The sequence below is a fragment of the Urocitellus parryii genome, chromosome 6 (genome assembly GCF_045843805.1).
Source record: "Urocitellus parryii isolate mUroPar1 chromosome 6, mUroPar1.hap1, whole genome shotgun sequence".
Lineage (NCBI taxonomy): Eukaryota > Metazoa > Chordata > Mammalia > Rodentia > Sciuridae > Urocitellus > Urocitellus parryii.
In genome coordinates this window covers 59,952,792-59,969,921 of record NC_135536.1, presented here as the reverse complement: position 1 = coordinate 59,969,921, position 17,130 = coordinate 59,952,792, and the positions used below count along the sequence as shown (strand labels likewise).

Here is a 17,130-nt window from a genome sequence, read left to right as displayed (position 1 = left end):
TCAAAGAACTAATCTGAACATAGATGCCATTTAAAAGCATGAGCCTCAATAAGATCATCTTGGAAGATATGTGACTAGATAAGAGGACTGATAAACAAGCACATTTAGAGAACTGGCAGAAGAGGGACAAGTGAAGGAAAATAGAGAGCTTGGAGTTCTATACACCAAGAGAAAAATGTGTTCCAAACGGGAATAGTAAGCTGCTTTGAATGCTGCTGAGAGATCAAGGCCTAGGTTTGGGAAAGAAAAGGAGTTAGGAATTCTATTTTTGGTCATTTCAAACCTGAGAGACCTAAGGATTACTTGTTCAAATGGAGAACTCAAATTTGAGCAGCTGGATAAAAGGAGTCTATAGAGTTAGAACCAGAAATATAAGTTTGGTATTTGTAAGCATACATATATTTGTGGAGCAAGTATAGGTGGAGAAAAAATAGGGTCCCAGCCTGGGGCATCTCTACTTAGAAACTGAACAGAATAAACTTGCAAAACAGACTATGAAAGCATATAAGGTAGGAGAAAAATCTAGAAAGGGTCTTATCACTGGGGTAATGCCAACATCTGTTGTGTTAAATGTTGCCGAGAATAGAAAAATGATAGGCCAGCTACCAATGAATAAATAACTACCCGTCAATAAATACACTTTGAGGCTGGAAGTGTATGTAGCTCAGTGGTAGATCCTATGCTATAGGGATGAGACCCTTGGTTCAATCTCCAGCACCTAAGAGGGAGGAGGGATTTCTACAAGATACTTTACAATGGCCACATAAACTCCCTTATATGTCTCTGCCAAAATCTGTTTCATCAGTTATTTGTTGAACTATTAGATTCTTCCCAAACTTTTAGAATCATACTATTTTAATAAGTATTGGGTCAATTATTCCATGGGTATATGGGCTTAAAAAAAAAAAAAAGCACACTTAAAATTCTACTCCCACCCTGAGGAGAACAATAATCATGAAAGCTTTGCCATTTTGATAGGTGACACATGGCATCTTAAATTTTGCATTATTTTAAAAATTTTCTTTAGTTGTAGCCGGTTGCGATGACACCCACGCCTGTAATCCAAGCGGCTTGGAAGGCTGAGGCAGGAGGATCAAGAGTTCAAAGCCAGCCCTAGCAATTTAGCAAGACGCTGTCTCAAAGAACAAATAACAAAGGGCTAGGGCTGGGGATGTGACTCAGTGATCAAGTGCCCCTGAGTTCAATTCCTGTTACCAAAAATGGGCATAATATCTTTATTTTATTTACTTTTAAATAAAAGTGGGTGAGAACCTAGGCCAGTGCTCTACCACTGAACTACAGCTTTACATTTTACATTCATTGGCATATTTGTTTATGAATACCCTGCCCTTATCTTTTGCTCTAAATGAGCTTTTACTGGGTAAACTGTATGGCAGATTATCCAGAAGATAAAAAGGAGGAAAACTAAGATTGAAATGTTTTAGTAAAGTGAAAAAACACATGTAAGTCAGGTTAAAAATCACAGCTTGTGAACACACTGGCTGTGCAACCTTGATCAGGTAACTTCTCATGTCTCTCGTTTGTGAAAATTTTAACTTAAAAGTCAACAATGAATGAGATCTTGTACACAATACTGGCAATTATGACAATTTTACCATAGACAGCAGAAGTAAATGCATCTTGGCATAAGCATCTAAAAAACGGCAAGTAGTTGCTTGTTTTGAAGAAATAATGAGGCCGTTTCTGGCACCTCCAGCTGATTGCTGCTGCTCCTTCCGGGTGTCAGTGGGGGTTACCGTGGCAACCAGCACGCGCTGCTCAAGGCTCAATCCTGCGGCCGTTACCGACCTCAGCCCTTTCGCTCTCCGCGTACCAGAGACTCTGCGGGGCACCCTGCCCAACCAGTCTTGGACTGATCACCCCTGGGGTGAGGGCGAGGAGCTGCGGGGCAGCATGGCCAAAGCGGCAGCCTCCTCGGCGCTGGAGGATTTGGACCTGAGCGGAGAGGAGGTCCAGCGGCTCACCTCCGCCTTCCAGGATCCGGAGTTCCGGCGAATGTTCTCCGAGTACGCCGAGGAGCTCAATGACCCAGAAAACCGGAGGCGCTACGAGGAAGAGATCACCGCACTGGAGCGTGAGCGCGGAGTGGAGGTGCGGTTCGTGCACCCGGAGCCAGGCCACGTGCTGCGTACCAGCCTGGACGGGGCTCTGCGCTGCTTCGTGAATGTATGCAGCAACGACCTGGTGGGCGCGCCCAGCAGCCGGCCAGGCCCGGGGGACGGCGGTGGCGCGGCGATGGGTAGCCACTGGTCCCTGCCGTACAGCTTGGCGCCTGGCAGAGAGTACGCGGGGCGCAGCGGCACCCGCTACAAGGTTTACGATGTGGTGTTCCACCCAGAAACGCTGGCGCTGGCCCGGCGCAACAAGCGCTTCTGTCAGATGCTGGACGCCACGGCCCTGGAGGCAGTCGAGAAGCAGTTCGGCGTCAAGCTGGACCGCAGGAACGCCAAGACCCTGAAGACTAAATATAAGGGGACCCCAGAGGCTGCCGTGCTGCGCACGCCCCTTCCGGGGAGCGTCCGGGCCCCACCCAACAGGAAGGAGGATCCTCTCTCAGATTTTCCCTATCCCTACCGGTACCCAGCGACAGCCCAGAGCTCCGTCGGCCCGGGGCCCCAGGTTCCCAAACCTGCGCCGGAGACTCAGCAGCCCGCCCCCACCGAGCCCCGCTGCAGCGTGGTGCAGCGCCACCACGTGGACCTTCAGGATTACCGGTGCTCCCGGGACTCGGCCCCGAGCTCGGTGCCGCACGAGCTGGTGGTCACCATCGAGCTGCCGCTGCTGCGCTCAGCTGAACAGGCGGCGCTGGAAGTGACGGGAAAGCTGTTGTGTCTTGACTCGAGGAACCCCGACTACCGGCTGCGGTTCTCGCTCCCCTACCCGGTGGACGACAGCCGTGGCAAGGCGCAGTTCAACAAGGCCCGGCGGCAGCTGGTGGTCACGCTACCAGTGGCGCCATTCGCGCGCCGCGGGCCCCCTGCGGCGCCGGAAGAGTCGGGGGGCCAGTCCGGAACTGATGGCGTGGCCTGCGCTTCCGCTAGCGTGGGGAAAGCGGGCCCCTTGAGATCCAGCCCGGATCCCAACGGGATCCAGGTGGTAGACGCTGGGATCGCCACCCCAGGTGCCCTTGAGGTGGCGTCTCTGTCAGCGCGCGCTGGGGAGGAAAGAGAACTCCAGCCGGAAGAGCGAGGTTTGGGTAGGCACTCGGTGTCGCCGCCAGGCCTAGAGGAGAAGTCGTCCCCAGGAGCTGGGAGCTCACCTGGGGATGGTGGCGTATGCTCCCCCAGTACTTCATCCCTGGCCCTTGACCAGGAGTCTCCTGTAGGAAGAGGGAGTGCGTGCGGAGATATCAGTGTAGAGACACATGAGGACCTGGAGGGCCCGGGTGGCGAGCCTTCTGACCCAGCAATGGGTGGCCCCGACACCGACAGCAGGGAACCTTTGTGTCCTCCTATGCAGTGTAATCAGGATGAAGAATCCTTGACTCTGCTAATTCAAGTGCCGCGGATTCAGCCTCAAAGTCTTCAGTGGAATCTGAACCCCCTCTGGTACAAACTGTGCTTCTCCACACAAGACTCGGTTTATTCCTTCTTCTTGCAGTTTGCTCCAGAAAATAAATTAAGTACCAAAGAACCCGAGATTAGCGTTTCTTCAAACAATGCAGTGATAGTACTGGCCAAATCTCCAGAGAGCCATGGACGTTGGCGAGAGTGGTACTATGGTTTGAACAAAGATTCTTTGGAGGTAACAGTTCTTTCTAGAGTCTTAATGTTTGAAATATTCCATCTCTCTTCTAAAATTTACTGTTACAGGCTCCCTCTCAATTTAGCCTAAACAAAGCATTTTCTATAACTTTTCACGTTATGCTGGTACTTGTTAAACGTATTTTCAGGAAGGTTTACACGTATCCTCCCTGATGGATGGGTTTCAAATCCTCAAAGTTGTTGGTAATAAAGTTTTCTTGGGCTCCATTGACTCCGAAAGAGACCGAAAGGATTTTCAGTGATTCCTGGAACTCTAAAATTAAATACAAAAAGTTGAGAGTAATGTCTCTTGGAGAAAAGGACTAACTTTAGTCTCAAAGGGTTTGTGACCCAAATAACTTTAAGAAGCACTCCAAAGTGGCAAGTAGGAAAATCACTTTTTCCAAGCTTAGAAAGTGAGTAATAATAAATCTGTTTCTGAGAAGAAAAGTAACTCGGCAAGTGCCACATAGTTCTTAGGTGAGAAAGCAAACTCAGATGTTGGATTAATCTAAATCCCAGACAATTTTCTCTATAGGGTGCTCTTAGTAATTTTAGTCACTGATTTTGGTGAGGTGGACCTCTGGTGGGTGCTATATTGTGTTCAAAGTTTCTCTTTGCCTTTGTTTTAATCATCTTTAGGACCCTATTAGTATTTGGCACAATGGCTGGCATTTAATGAAGTGTAAGTAGTATTTGTTGAGCTGAATAGCACAGAACACTAGAACTGGACTGAGCATTATCTAGTTTACTGAGGATAAATTTTGATGAATAACTTATGTCCTGTTGTAGTTCTTCTATGCTTTTTAGGTTATTAAGTTCTTGAATTTCACATTTAATACTCCACTGTTACGAAAAATATTGAAAAGAATACTTAAAATTCTAAAGAGTCTTTAACCTCAAATGAGCAATTGGTGATTTTGATTAAGGTTTGTATCAAGAGTCAAGTTTTCAGAAACACTAATTGCACAGCTTGTATATTAAATATTAAGCTTTTGACCTTGGCCTTTAACCTGTCAGAAATTTTCACTTCTTCCTATTGTTTTTCTATAAATCTGCTAATAAGTTAGCTCTGTATTTTATGAGTTGGGTATCTGAGCAGTGGTTAACTTGAAGCCCTCCAAAAATGGTAAAATAAATAGTTGAGGAAGATATTTTGTAAGAATATAAAATATGAAATTCAGTATCTGTTTATGTCAGCAGAAGGGGGAAATTTAGGAAAGGGCAGTGGTTTTCCTGTAATTGTTTTAGCAAATAAAAATAACTCGATGTGGGAAGAAATTTATGGACAAGCAGTTAAAAGAATATTCAAGAATATGTTTTAATCTGATTTTCTAGCATGCTAACATTTTAGCAAGGAAACTGAATCAAAATGGAATTATTTCTTTGAAGCTTGAAATAGATTTATAATAATTACTTCCATTAGTCATCATATTTGTTATGATGCTGATGTCCAGTTCTTTTGCTTTGCTTGTTTACAGGACCAGGCTTTAAGTGTTAAAGTACATTAATTTTAAAAATCATGAGTAGTGAGCCATATATAAGGATATTATGTATAATAACCATAATTTAGAAACTTTTGTGCTTCGAGACCAGTATTGTTATTTTACACATATACAAATAACTAAATATGTTTATTTAAATCTTAAATATTCACTGAGAATTTTCCTAGAACTTCAGGGCCAGTGAAATCATTATCTTTTTAATGAAGTCAATCATTAGAAGTCAAACTTGTGTAGGTATTCTGCATTTTAATCATAACCAGTTCTATTATAAATATCTTCCTTGGGTTATCTAAAAATATTTGGTGCATTTTTTGCAGTGAAGCAAAGATGAATCCCCTTTTCAGAAGCATGAACCTTAGAAGGTGCTGGAGATATAGGTCATTGGTAGAGTACTCGCCCACCATGTAGAAGGTCCTGGTTTGGATCCCTAATACTGCAAAAAACAACAACAACAAAAATGAACCTTAGAAATGCTTTTGATGAGGGTAATTCTGTAATCAGTATTATTCTGGATCTTCAAATTATAGCAAGGCAAATTACTCTAACTGTAAAATTTTCTTTCTTTTTTTTTTTTTTTGGTACTGGGGATTGAACTCAGGGGCACTTGACCACTGAGCCATATCCCCAGACCTGTTTTGTATTTTATTTAGAGACAGGGACTCATTGAGTTGCTTAGTGCCTCCCTTTTGCTGAGGCTGGCTTTGAACTTTTTGAGCCTCCTATCTCAGCCTCCTGAGCCACTGGGACTACAGGGAAGTGCAACTGCACCCAACCCCGCTCAATGTAAAATTTTGTTTTCAAGGTTCACTTTTTTTTTTCTTTTGGTACCACGGATTAAACCTAGAGGTGCTTAACCACTGAGCTACATCCCTAACCCTTTTAAATGTTTTATTTAGAGACAGGGTATTGTTAAATTGCTTAGGGCCTTGCTAAATTGCTGAGAATGGCTTTGAACTTTCAATCTTTAGGCCTCAGCCTCCCAGGCTGCTGGGATTACAGATGTGTGCCACTGTGCCCAGTCCAAGGTTCACTTTTGTATAGTATGTGTTCACAGATTTAAATATTGTCTAATATAACCTGGCATGATGGCATACTCCTGTTGTCCCATTGACTCTGAAGGCTGAAGTAGGCCTCAGCAACTTGGCAAGACACTGTCTCAAAATAAAAAACAAAAAGGGCTGGAGATGAAGCTCAGTGGTAAAGTGCCCCTGGGTTTAATTGCCAGTAAACACACATACATACACACACACACATATAATATATAAAAAAAAGAACTTAAAATGAACTGTGTTTATTTTGTAATTATAAAATTTGTTTATTAAAAAAGGTCAGGAAAATTAATTTTATTTGGGGCAGCAGTAAACTGATTTTATGAGTTAAGTAATTTTAAGTATGGTTAATATGGTTATTCCTCCCACACCTTAACTATAACATTTAACATGAATGTGAACAGATTGCAAAACTAAATTGTAATTTGTAGTGGAGTTTGCACTTACAACTCTAGAAGTGAGGTTATTCTTAAGAAATATTAGGAGGAAAAAAGCATAATGTGTAAGTAGTATTATCTAGTAGGGAAATATACTTCAGATTTAATAAACCTAGAAAAACTACCAAGGCTTTATTCCCCCCTTTTCAGGTTTTTTAAAAAATAAATTATACATACACTTTTGGTACAGTTTGTATTATTTTGTACAGTAGTAAATTTTCTTTTTCAGTATATCCCTTAGAAGTAATGTTAAGATAAACATTTTCAAAAGTGTAACCCTGATATGTGTGAAAATTTTTGTGAGCTGCCTTCCTAAGTATAACTGTCCACTGTGACTTATAAGATGGAATATTTTTTTCCTTTTTCCTTTAGGAAAAGTTGTTTATTAATGAAGAAAATGTTAATGAGTTTCTTGAAGAGGTCCTGTGCTGTACGTTCATACAGAAAATGCCCCTGTCCCCACCATTAATTGAAGTTCTTCAGGTTACTGATGAGAAGATTCAAATTCACACAGAGGTAAGATTATAATGGGCTTTCTAAGAGAAGTGACTACTGGAAAGGTGGAAGCCTAATAGATGAAATTATTATTCCTTAATCTCATAACTATGAATAAAATGTAGATAATAACTGGGCAGAATGATTGTGCTAAACCTTATTTAATCTCAAAATAATCCTCCAATTAAAATCAAATATTTAGGATGTGTGAGTTTGCCCAGGGATGAATATAAGTCTTTTTTCCTCCCAAGTTGTGGAGATAATGTCATAGAATTTGTTCATTCTTTCCAGTTGAACCCAGTCTTTTAATATAGGATGCAAAAGTAACTTGACACCACTGAGTGATGTGTGAATTGGGGGAAGGGTAACTGATAAATATAGAAATTAAAGAAAACTCAAGAAATTCAACAATTCCCTTATAAGAATGTCTGTTAAAAGGTTTTGTAGGCAATGTTAAAAAAGCTTGGATCATTTTGTTCTGAAGGAGAAGACAGTGATTGAAAAGATTTAATCAGAAAGTTAAAGCCAGTTAAAAAAAAATGGCAGTATTTGGAGGATGATGTCAAGGGAGATGCCTGGAAGCATATGTGCAGGTTTGCAAGGGTTATCACAATGAGATAGGGATTTAGGATAAAGAGAAGAGGTACTGAATCTTAAGGGAAATACCCAGAAGCCATTGAGATGCAGAGAAAACAGCTGTAAATCTTAGCCCAGGCCCTTGTAATATGAAGGAAATATGCAAGTGTAGGGCAAACTGGCACAAAAATGTGCAGCTCCACCCTGGCCCCTGATATAGCCTTTCTATAAATATTGGACCTCCAACCCAGGACAGGTCTTCTCACTCTTGAGATAGCCCACATTCTCCCACATTCTCCCTTTAATGTGTATCTGTCTTCCTAAATAAACCTGTCTGTACCTTTGGCTTGTGCTGAATTATTTTCTGTCACAAAATTCTTTGCTGCCTTGTATGCCAAGAACCCTGCTGGTCCTGAGTTGAGTTCCCCCTTTCCTCTTGGAACTCCTTGTACCCTTCTCCAGGGACATTTCTTCTCCTTTGGCAGCTACACTATTTTTTAAAAAATCTGATTTTCAGAGCTGGGGATGTAGTTCAGTGGTAGAGTGCTTGCCTAGCACATGTGAAGCCCTGAGTTCAATTCCCCTACACACAAAAAGTTTTATTTTCTCCATTGTGGTAGCACACACCTGTAATCTCAACTACTTGGGAGGCTGAAGCAATAGGATTGCAAGTTCAAGGCCAGCCTCAGCTATTTAGTGAGACTCTGTCTCAAAATACAAAATAAAAAGGGCTGAGGGTGGCAAAGTGACATTGGTTCAATCCTTAGTAACAGCAACAAATTTCAGGTTACTGCAATTTAATTGCTGTTATTTCAAATAATTATTAATTTTTTGTTTCTCTTGACACAGTTACAAGAATGTGGTAATCCTGATCAGCTTCAAGGAAAGGAAAAAATCAATGAAGAATGTCAACTAACTGAAAAAGAAAATGTAGAACATTTTACCACCTCTACAACTGACTCTGATTCATCTATAGCAGTTAAAGCACTAGAAATAAATACTTGTGGTTCAGTAGCAGGATTTCAACAAGAGTCTCTTGATGTTTCTCAAATGCTATCTGGAAAATCAAAGCAACCTGAAGCAAAAATGGAACCTACTTTTATTAAAGAGAAAGGTTCTACTTACTCAAATGAGGACAAAGATAATTTAAAAGAACCGGTAATAACCAAAGAAAAAGAATTGGATGGACATCCCAATTTGAACAAAACTATAGTTCACAATATACCTGATTTTGATAGCATAAAAGAAACCAATATGCAAGATGGTACTGTACAGATTATTAAAGATCATGTGACTCATTGTGCATTCACTTTTCAGAATTCTTTGCTATATGATTTGGATTAATTCTATATTATTCGGAATTTAAATGTTGAGTAAAAAAATTTTGGACCTAAAATAATTTCTTTCTGTTAAACATTAAAAAAGGTAGTCAATAAAGAATACAATTAAAATTTGGAATTTTAATTCCAATGGGTAAACTGTAGTTTTGTTTTTGTTTGCCTTTAAATAGTTTTAATTTTGGAGATGTTTTACAATTCCTCTAGCAGATGTATATTTTTTGAAGTAGAGATGTAAAACAGTTTTAATACAATCTGTGTGTGTGTGTGTGTGTGTGTGTGTGTGTATAGACTTCTGTGTGATTTTTGCTGCTTCTGCTTCCCTTTAAAATTTCAAAATAAATATTCACCAAGTTGTGTTTGTCACACAAAGTAATTCTCAAGAATGCAATTAACTAGAAATATGAATCCAAGTATGGGAGTAGAATCCTAAACCTGTTTGTTTTATAAGTCTCACTATAGGGTGTAGTTGCTGAAACAAGAGCTTGCAGGGGAAAAGAACTTACCCATATTGATAATCTAAATAATTACAATACAAATATCTAAATAGAATTTTTAGCATTTTAACTATATTTTGCTAATATATGTTGCACAAACTACATGAGGTTAGTTTTTAATTATTTTCAAAATTCAGTTTTTAAAAACAATTTCTTGCAAGTTAAGTATTAAAACATCTTTTGGTTTTATAGAATACATTTGAGAATTTAGAACAGTTTAATTTTTAAAAATCTGACAATTTGTTTTGAAAAGAAAAATTATTTTACTTATATTATCACATCAAAACAAAATCTACTCTTTTATAATCAATTTTTTAATAACCCAACTAAAATATGAGGCAAAGGGGAAATCCTAATGTGTTTCTCACAAAAAATTTTAGGAGGGCTGGGGATGTGGCTCAAGCGGTAGCGCGCTTGCCTGGCATGCCTGCGGCCCCGGTTCGATCCTCAGCACCACATACAAAGATGTGTCCGCCAAAAACTAAAATAAATATTAAAAAAAAAAAAAATTCTCTTTAAAAAAAAACTAAAATTTTAGGACAGTGGTGCTGGGGTTGTAGCTCAGTGGTAGAATGCCTAGCATGCGTGAAGCCCTGAGTTCGATCCTCAGCAACACATAAAAATAAATAAATAAAGGTATCCATTAAAAAAAAATTATGATACCATGAAAACAGGAAAATACTTGATCTAATCACTAAACACAAGGCCACTGGCTGATGTGTCCTGTTCTAGACATGGCTACTAATTCAGACTCTGGTCTTAGCTCAATTCTGGAAATGGCCTAATTTCTTTAGTCATTTAAACTGGAGATGTCAGGTCAGGGATCAAAAACTGGTATAAAGCCTGGTAATTATAATCTCCAGACAAAAACTGGCACTAGTGGTGCACACCTGTAATCCCAGAGGTTCGGGAGGCTGAGGCAGGAGGATGTAGAGTTCAAAGCCAGCCTCAGCAAAATTGAGGCACTAAAGAGCTCAGACCCATCTCTAAATAAAATACAAAATAGGGCTGGGGATGTGGCTTAGTGGTTTATGCTCCTGAGTTCAATCCCTGGTACCTCCCTTACGCACCCCCCACCAAAAAAAGAAAAATACTGGCACTAGATTGGGATGTGAAGGTAGTAAAAAGGCAGCTCACAAAGGAAGAAAACTGTCTCACCTTAGATGAGCACATATATATATATTTTTTTTTAAAGAGAATGTGTGTGTGTGTGTGTGTGTGTGTGTGTGTGTGAGTGAGAGAGAGAGAGAGAGAGAGAGAAATTTTAATATTTATTTTTTAGTATTTGGCGGACACAACATCTTTGTATGTGGTGCTGAGGATGGAACCAGGGCCGTATGCATGCCAGGCGGGTGCGCTACCGCTTGAGCCACATCCCCAGCCACAGCACATATATTTTTCAACCACATTCTTAAGTTGATGCAATAAAAATTTGAGACTGTTTTCTTAGGTTGAGGGCTGAGGATATAGCTCAGTTATAGAGCACTTGCTTAGCATACATGAGGTACTTGGGTTCAACCCCCAGTACTGATAACAAAAAAAAAAAAGTTTTCTTAGGTTGAAACAACCAATAGTATTATCTACACAGAATATAGCTTTTGATGAGTAACTTTTTATTGAATGTAGTAATAAGGGAAACGTACACAAAATATGGAGTAAATTTTAAGCCTGTTACCTATTATTTACTGTATCCATCTTTTTTTTAAAAAGTACCTTACCAGGCATGGTGGTGCATGCCTGTGACCTTACCTACTCTGAAGGCTGACACATGAGAATCACAAGTTCAATCACAAGGGTAGCATAGGCAACTTAGGGAGACCCTGTCTAAAAATACAAAAATAAAAAGGATTGGAAATGTGTGTAACTCAGTGGTAGAGTACTCCTGAGTTCAATCCCTAATACTGGAGACGGGTGAGTTAAAGCTGGCACTAGAATGTGTTGCACTTTGGCACAACTGAACTTTGTATCATTTCTGGCCTTAAAAAACAATATAGGCTGTATTTCTCTTACACAGCAGCTTTTTTGTTTATTATCTATGCCTGCCTAATTTGAAAGCTAAATAGTTTCTTCCACAGCGAATGCACTGTCATGAGCAGGGTTTTATTTCAAACTTATTATACAATGTATAGATAGTAAATATTAAGATGTAATGCTTTTAAAAGTTCAAAACTTTTAAAATATCTTTACTAAATTTGGTGTAAGGAGTAAACAAAACTTGTTCTGCAAAATGATTAGGAATCTTTTTATGCAAAAATGAGTATTTTATTTTAGTACACTAAAAGAAAAAAAAATCAAATCCATTGTATTTCTACACTGAGGTGAAAACAATGTTTAAACTTGCTTATCAATCAAATACATTCCAAAAGAAAGTGTGTTCTATGAAGGTTCCAAAGCACAGGCAAATCTTAACACAATATACAGGAATCAGTAATACTGAAAATTTCTGTTCTGACAGGGTGTTTAGCAAATATAACTTTTGAATTATTCAACCAGTGAAGCAATCCCTTCCTAATAACTGTGTCAAGAGTGAAACTGGGTTGTTCCATTAATACTCTTGTGATTTCATTGTAACACTTTTTTACTGCTATCAATTTTAAATTTGCTGTACTTAAAATAAGTTTTTGAAAGTGGAAAAGTATACAAAGTTTCAGATAAAAAGATTAACAGATGCAATTTAAATAAAACTTTCCCTCTTCCCTCATATCAATTAACAATAATCATTACTTTTAACAGAGACAGACTGAGCTTTAAAATTCAACTCCCAAAATGAAAACTTGTTTTACATCTTCATCAGATATAACTGGAAAAGATTATTATATATTTGGACACCTTTTACAAGAAAAAAAATTTTTTTGTATTAAAGCAGAAACCAGTTCCTAAATCTTTTATTCAGTTGTATATCCTGTTGAGACAAATATCAAAAATAGAAGACTGTCACTTTTGCTTTTGTATTGACTTTTTTTTCACTGCAGCCTTCTATAACTTTTACAGAGTTCATGGTCCCTAATATCTCCCCACCCTCCATTTTTCCTAGGTGGGGAAATAGCTACCACAGTAAACTTTTCACTGATAGTTAAAGTTTCTGGAAACATGTACTGTTTGTTATTATTTAAGAGTAACTCAATTTGGGCACTCTGGGTGGAAGGCCTACATGTTTTCTTGTGATGCATTCCACAGTCTCCAGCATGAAAAATCCTAGGAGCTTGAGGAACCAGTACTTTCCAGAATTTTGGAAGACAAGATACAGTCAAATATTGAAGAGTCCAGTCCCAGTTATAATCATCATAGGTACAGAAAGTGTCTGTGCACTCAATCAGCTTCTGATATGCATCCCGGGTCAAGGCTAAACCCATATTGTGCTCTGTGGATTTCCAAGTTTTCACATCTACCTTGTCAGCAATGCCATGGAAATTACGACTGGCAGTATAGGTCCCCAGTGAGATAACATCACACTCAGGGCACTCTTGCTCCTTCAATTTCCACATTTTTTTGAAGACATGGTAAAAGTCTGGAGCTAAGTAGTGGTCCTCTTCTAGGAAGAGTATAAGGCCAGTATAATCTCGAAGAACTTTGACCCTTTCCCATACGAAATGCAGCTTCCACCACCAATGATGTTTGGTTTGGGAGAATTTGGCCTCTCTGTAATGGCCGAAGGAGTCAGGATACTCAGCATTAATACACCCCAATTTCAAAGCTGCATTCTTCTGCAGGTCTCTAGGGCAATCTCTAGGATCACTCCCCGGAAACTCGTTGGGGTACAACTGAATGCTGAAAGGAAAGAACACCTGAAGAACAGGGCAGAAATCCACCCCAGCGATCAAATTATTGATCTCTGTCGACCAGAAGTCATGGCTAAAAATGACGAGGACGTTGTCAATGCCCTGGGCTTTCCGAAGTGAGTCCAGTAGCAGTCTGAGGTATTCCGGCCGGTTATGCACCTGGACCACCAGCACCAGCTCACGGGGAGTCCAGGTGCCAGCCTTATCTACATTCCTCAGCGTCTGATCAAAGTTCAGCTGGTACACGAGGGACCGGTATCGCAGCGTAAGGTTGTCCGCCTCCGGCTGCGGGACCGCGGGGACCAGTGGAGCCGCCGACTCGTTGGAAACCCTGCGGATGCCCACCGACACCGCGGGATGGTCCCCACCCCGGCCTCCCGCGCCCCGCGCGGGCTCGACGTCCAGCAACGGCGGGGCAAGGGCTTCGTTCTTCCTTTGTCGCCCATTGCTGCTCCAGAGGACGAAGCCGCAGGCTGCCACCACAAGCATCAGAATTAGCACCTTCCGTTTGTAGATGCGGAACCTCATGGTCTCCAGAGCCGAGGGCACGGGCGGGAGGGCGCGGAAAGGAGCTGTCGGCCTCTGCAAGGAAGGGGCGGGAGGGCGATCGCCCCGGCCTGTGGTGGTAGGAACTGGCCCCCGCGGCTGCCCCGCTAACTCATCTCGGGCCTCGGGGGTCCTGGGGCTCGAAGGCTCTCAGCTGCCCCAAGCCACCCGGGATCCGCACATCTTCGCCCGGCAGCTGCAGCGGCCCCGCCGCTAGGAGCCGCGGCTCGGCGTCTTCTCGGTCCTCTCCATTCAGCACCACTGGTCCCGGAAGAAGCCCAGCCGCAAGCCCACCGCACCCCAGCTTCGTTACCTGCGCCTCCAGCGGCCCTGTGTCCTCTGCGCTCTCATCCTCACTCGGGTCCCGGACGACCAAGACTGAGCGACGACGCAGCCTCGCCCCACTACCGCGGCGATCGTTCTGACAACCCGGTACTGGCCCGCGGAGCGCCACGGCCCTTTGGCCCACACCCCTTGGGCCCTCCCCATAGGCCATTGGTTGGCGCTTCCCAGACGCGTCCGGAGGCGACTGGCCGTAGTAGCCAGCTGCCTATTGGCTCGCAGTCCTGTCGCTCAAGTTCAGTTCCTACTTCCGCTCCATTCCTCCCTTTCCTGTAAGGCGCGAGCGTGGCGAGGCGAGGTCCGCGGCCGCGAGATCTCCGGGTAAGTTAGCATCTGAACTGTAGCGGTTTAAACACAAGTCTCCATTGCTCAGAACCCGGGGAAGGACCTTGTAAGAAAGGGAAGGCGAGACCCGCTGCTTTGGCTTGGGTGAGTTTAAGAATTGGTTTCTCTGGTCAGGAAAGGTGTGTAGGCATGGCGGCTACTGGGCCTCGAGGCACGCCGCCTGGCTAAGGACACGTCAGCCCTGAGGGATGCTGACGGGTGACGGTGCTTAGGAGGGAAATCGTGAAACCAGACCGGTGTGATTCTTGGAGAAGGAACAGGGCGGATCGTAGCAGAAGCTACTATATCCCGCATTGCATCAGTCACCCGGGAGCTGGAAAATGGAGGAAGGGGGGGGGAGGGAGTCGTAAGGAAATTCTTGTCTTTACCCTCTTTGGAAGAAAATTGGGTAAACACTGCATTTTTCTTTCTGGGCAGCACACTTTCTATAGACAACTGTGTGTACTGATTACTCCCAGTGCCGATGCTCGTGTGTTACTAGTGAGTAGCTCTATAAATAATCCAGTAATTTAATTATGCATAAGGTATTGGGCATTGAATCCAGGGGCTCGCACGTTTGGCAAGCGCTGTTCCACCAAGCTGCATTCCCAACCTTGTCCAATAATTTTAAACATTCTAAAAGTGTGCACTTGTATGTACAGTTATCCATGGAGAAAATGAGTATTTGTTAAATTTATACATTACTGATTTATGAATGCTGTTTTTTTTCTGTAAATATTTGTATAAAACGTCTCACTTTTCAAAATGTTTAATGTGTGGTACATTAAATACTTTATTACAGTTTTCATCGCGTAGACACCTCTGCTGTAAAGATGGTCAATGTACCTAAAACTCGAAGGACTTTCTGTAAAAAGTGTGGCAAGCACCAGCCTCACAAAGTGACCCAGTATAAGAAGGGCAAGGATTCCCTTTACGCCCAAGGAAAGAGGCGTTATGATCGGAAGCAGAGTGGCTATGGTGGGCAGACAAAGCCAATTTTCCGCAAGAAGGCTAAAACCACGAAGAAGATTGTTCTAAGACTTGAATGCGTTGAACCAAACTGCAGATCCAAGAGGATGCTGGCCATCAAGAGATGCAAGCATTTCGAACTGGGAGGAGACAAGAAGAGAAAGGGCCAAGTGATCCAGTTTTAAACTTTTTGATTTTTTTTTTCCCATTTAATTTTGATTCGAAAATACTGAAACTAGAAAAATTACCTATAGGGAAATAAATGACAATTATATAATCATACCTAAACCTTTTGTGTGTGTGTGTGTGTGTTTACTCAGAATTGCATGTTTAATGTAGTTATCACTTTAGAATGTGGTTCTTAATTTAAATTCTTTGAAAGTGAATTAAGGTTTATCCTCTTCTGAAATTCTATTTAAAATTAGTTCTATGAATTGGAATTTTGTGTTTATAAGAAAATCCTGCCTTGAATTTTACAACCAGGTTATAGACATAAGTCATGTCTTAGGGGAAAATGCACAGAGTACTATTTCCTTCTTTGTTTCTGGTCAATTCACATATACAGTAGCCATCCATTATCAATTGGGGTTACTTACAAGATCTCTGGTACTCTTATAGTACTGAAACCAAAGTTTTTTTTCATTCATATATAGAGGATGAAGCTTAATTCAAAAGTTTGGCATAATAGTAAGAATAAAAATTATGATTGTGTTTACAGGGTTGAGGCCTACCAGGAAACTGAGGCAGCAAGAACTCCCTTAGAACCCTGATGCTCATGACAAAGTCAGATTTCAGATGTATTGCTCAGAGTAACAGGAATAATTTATTAGAAGGGATACACTCAAGGGAGAAAGTGGGTTTTCAGAGGAAAGGGACAGTGTGCTTCTATACTCCAGTTTAAGTTTAAAACAAACACAATACCTTTGTTTTTATGTGGTGCTGAAGATTAAACCCAGTACCTCACACATGCAAGACAGATGCTATACCAACTGAGCTACAACACCAGCCCTCCTATACTCCAGTTTTATTGGGGACTTCCATAAGAGTCCTGACCAGGTCCACCTCATCACTTTTGACTGGCATTAGGATGATATCAGATTTTCAAGTCCCCCTTCCCCCCATTGCCATGAAACTACACTTTGGCCCATGCTGACTTATATATAATTCTTAATTATAGATCATTACAGATAGAGGAATTCTTCCTGAGTTTCAGGATCTGGCCTATGAAAAGGGTCACATAATCTCCCCCTTCAGGGTAGCTTGAATTACTCTTACGGACATTATTTTGGGCCCTCATTTCTGCAGTATATGACATACTGCAGGTAACAGGTAACTTTGCTAACGAATATGATATATCCTGACCACTTAAAGCCAGGTAGGGCTGCAGGTAAATTATTCCTTGGAAAAGAAAGCATGTGGGAGTCAGCACAGTGGGCCCATTTTATAGAATTATTCCCTTAACCTCCAGTCCTCTTATCAGTTAACACTGTAATAAAATTACCAAGATTTT

General features: G+C 41.5%; 3 protein-coding genes across 4 annotated transcripts; 2 read left to right on the top strand and 1 right to left on the bottom strand.

Annotated features, from left to right (window-relative positions):
• Positions 1 to 923: 923 nt before the first annotated feature.
• Positions 924 to 9,443, top strand: Dnaaf2 (dynein axonemal assembly factor 2). Its single transcript, XM_026391088.2, has 3 exons — positions 924 to 3,765; positions 7,128 to 7,271; positions 8,676 to 9,443. Exons 1-3 carry the CDS (start codon positions 1,693 to 1,695, stop codon positions 9,168 to 9,170), a joined length of 2,712 nt encoding a protein of 903 aa, XP_026246873.2. The 5' UTR covers positions 924 to 1,692; the 3' UTR covers positions 9,171 to 9,443.
• Positions 9,444 to 11,863: 2,420 nt separating this feature from the next.
• Positions 11,864 to 14,442, bottom strand: Mgat2 (alpha-1,6-mannosyl-glycoprotein 2-beta-N-acetylglucosaminyltransferase). The gene has a single exon (XM_026391077.2). It carries the CDS (start codon positions 13,965 to 13,967, stop codon positions 12,624 to 12,626), a length of 1,344 nt encoding a protein of 447 aa, XP_026246862.2. The 5' UTR covers positions 13,968 to 14,442; the 3' UTR covers positions 11,864 to 12,623.
• Positions 14,443 to 14,550: 108 nt separating this feature from the next.
• Positions 14,551 to 15,910, top strand: Rpl36al (ribosomal protein L36a like). Of its 2 annotated transcripts, none has more exons than XM_026391043.2 (2): positions 14,551 to 14,648; positions 15,454 to 15,910. In XM_026391043.2, the coding sequence occupies exon 2, from the start codon at positions 15,485 to 15,487 to the stop codon at positions 15,803 to 15,805; it is 321 nt and encodes a 106-aa protein (XP_026246828.1). In that variant the 5' UTR covers positions 14,551 to 14,648; positions 15,454 to 15,484; the 3' UTR covers positions 15,806 to 15,910. The 2 variants fall into 2 exon arrangements, with proteins under 2 accessions (XP_026246828.1, XP_077656084.1); XM_077799958.1 differs by lacking the exon at positions 14,551 to 14,648 and adding an exon at positions 14,655 to 14,756.
• Positions 15,911 to 17,130: the final 1,220 nt, after the last annotated feature.

Coding starts and splice junctions, on each gene's coding strand:
- Dnaaf2 (XM_026391088.2), top strand. CDS start 1,693: ATGAGGCCGTTTCTGGCACCTCCAGCTGATTGCTGCTGCTCCTTCCGG. Junction 3,766..7,127: donor TGAACAAAGATTCTTTGGAG/GTAACAGTTCTT, acceptor TTTTTCCTTTAG/GAAAAGTTGTTTATTAATGA. Junction 7,272..8,675: donor AGATTCAAATTCACACAGAG/GTAAGATTATAA, acceptor CTCTTGACACAG/TTACAAGAATGTGGTAATCC.
- Mgat2 (XM_026391077.2), bottom strand. CDS start 13,967: ATGAGGTTCCGCATCTACAAACGGAAGGTGCTAATTCTGATGCTTGTG.
- Rpl36al (XM_026391043.2), top strand. CDS start 15,485: ATGGTCAATGTACCTAAAACTCGAAGGACTTTCTGTAAAAAGTGTGGC.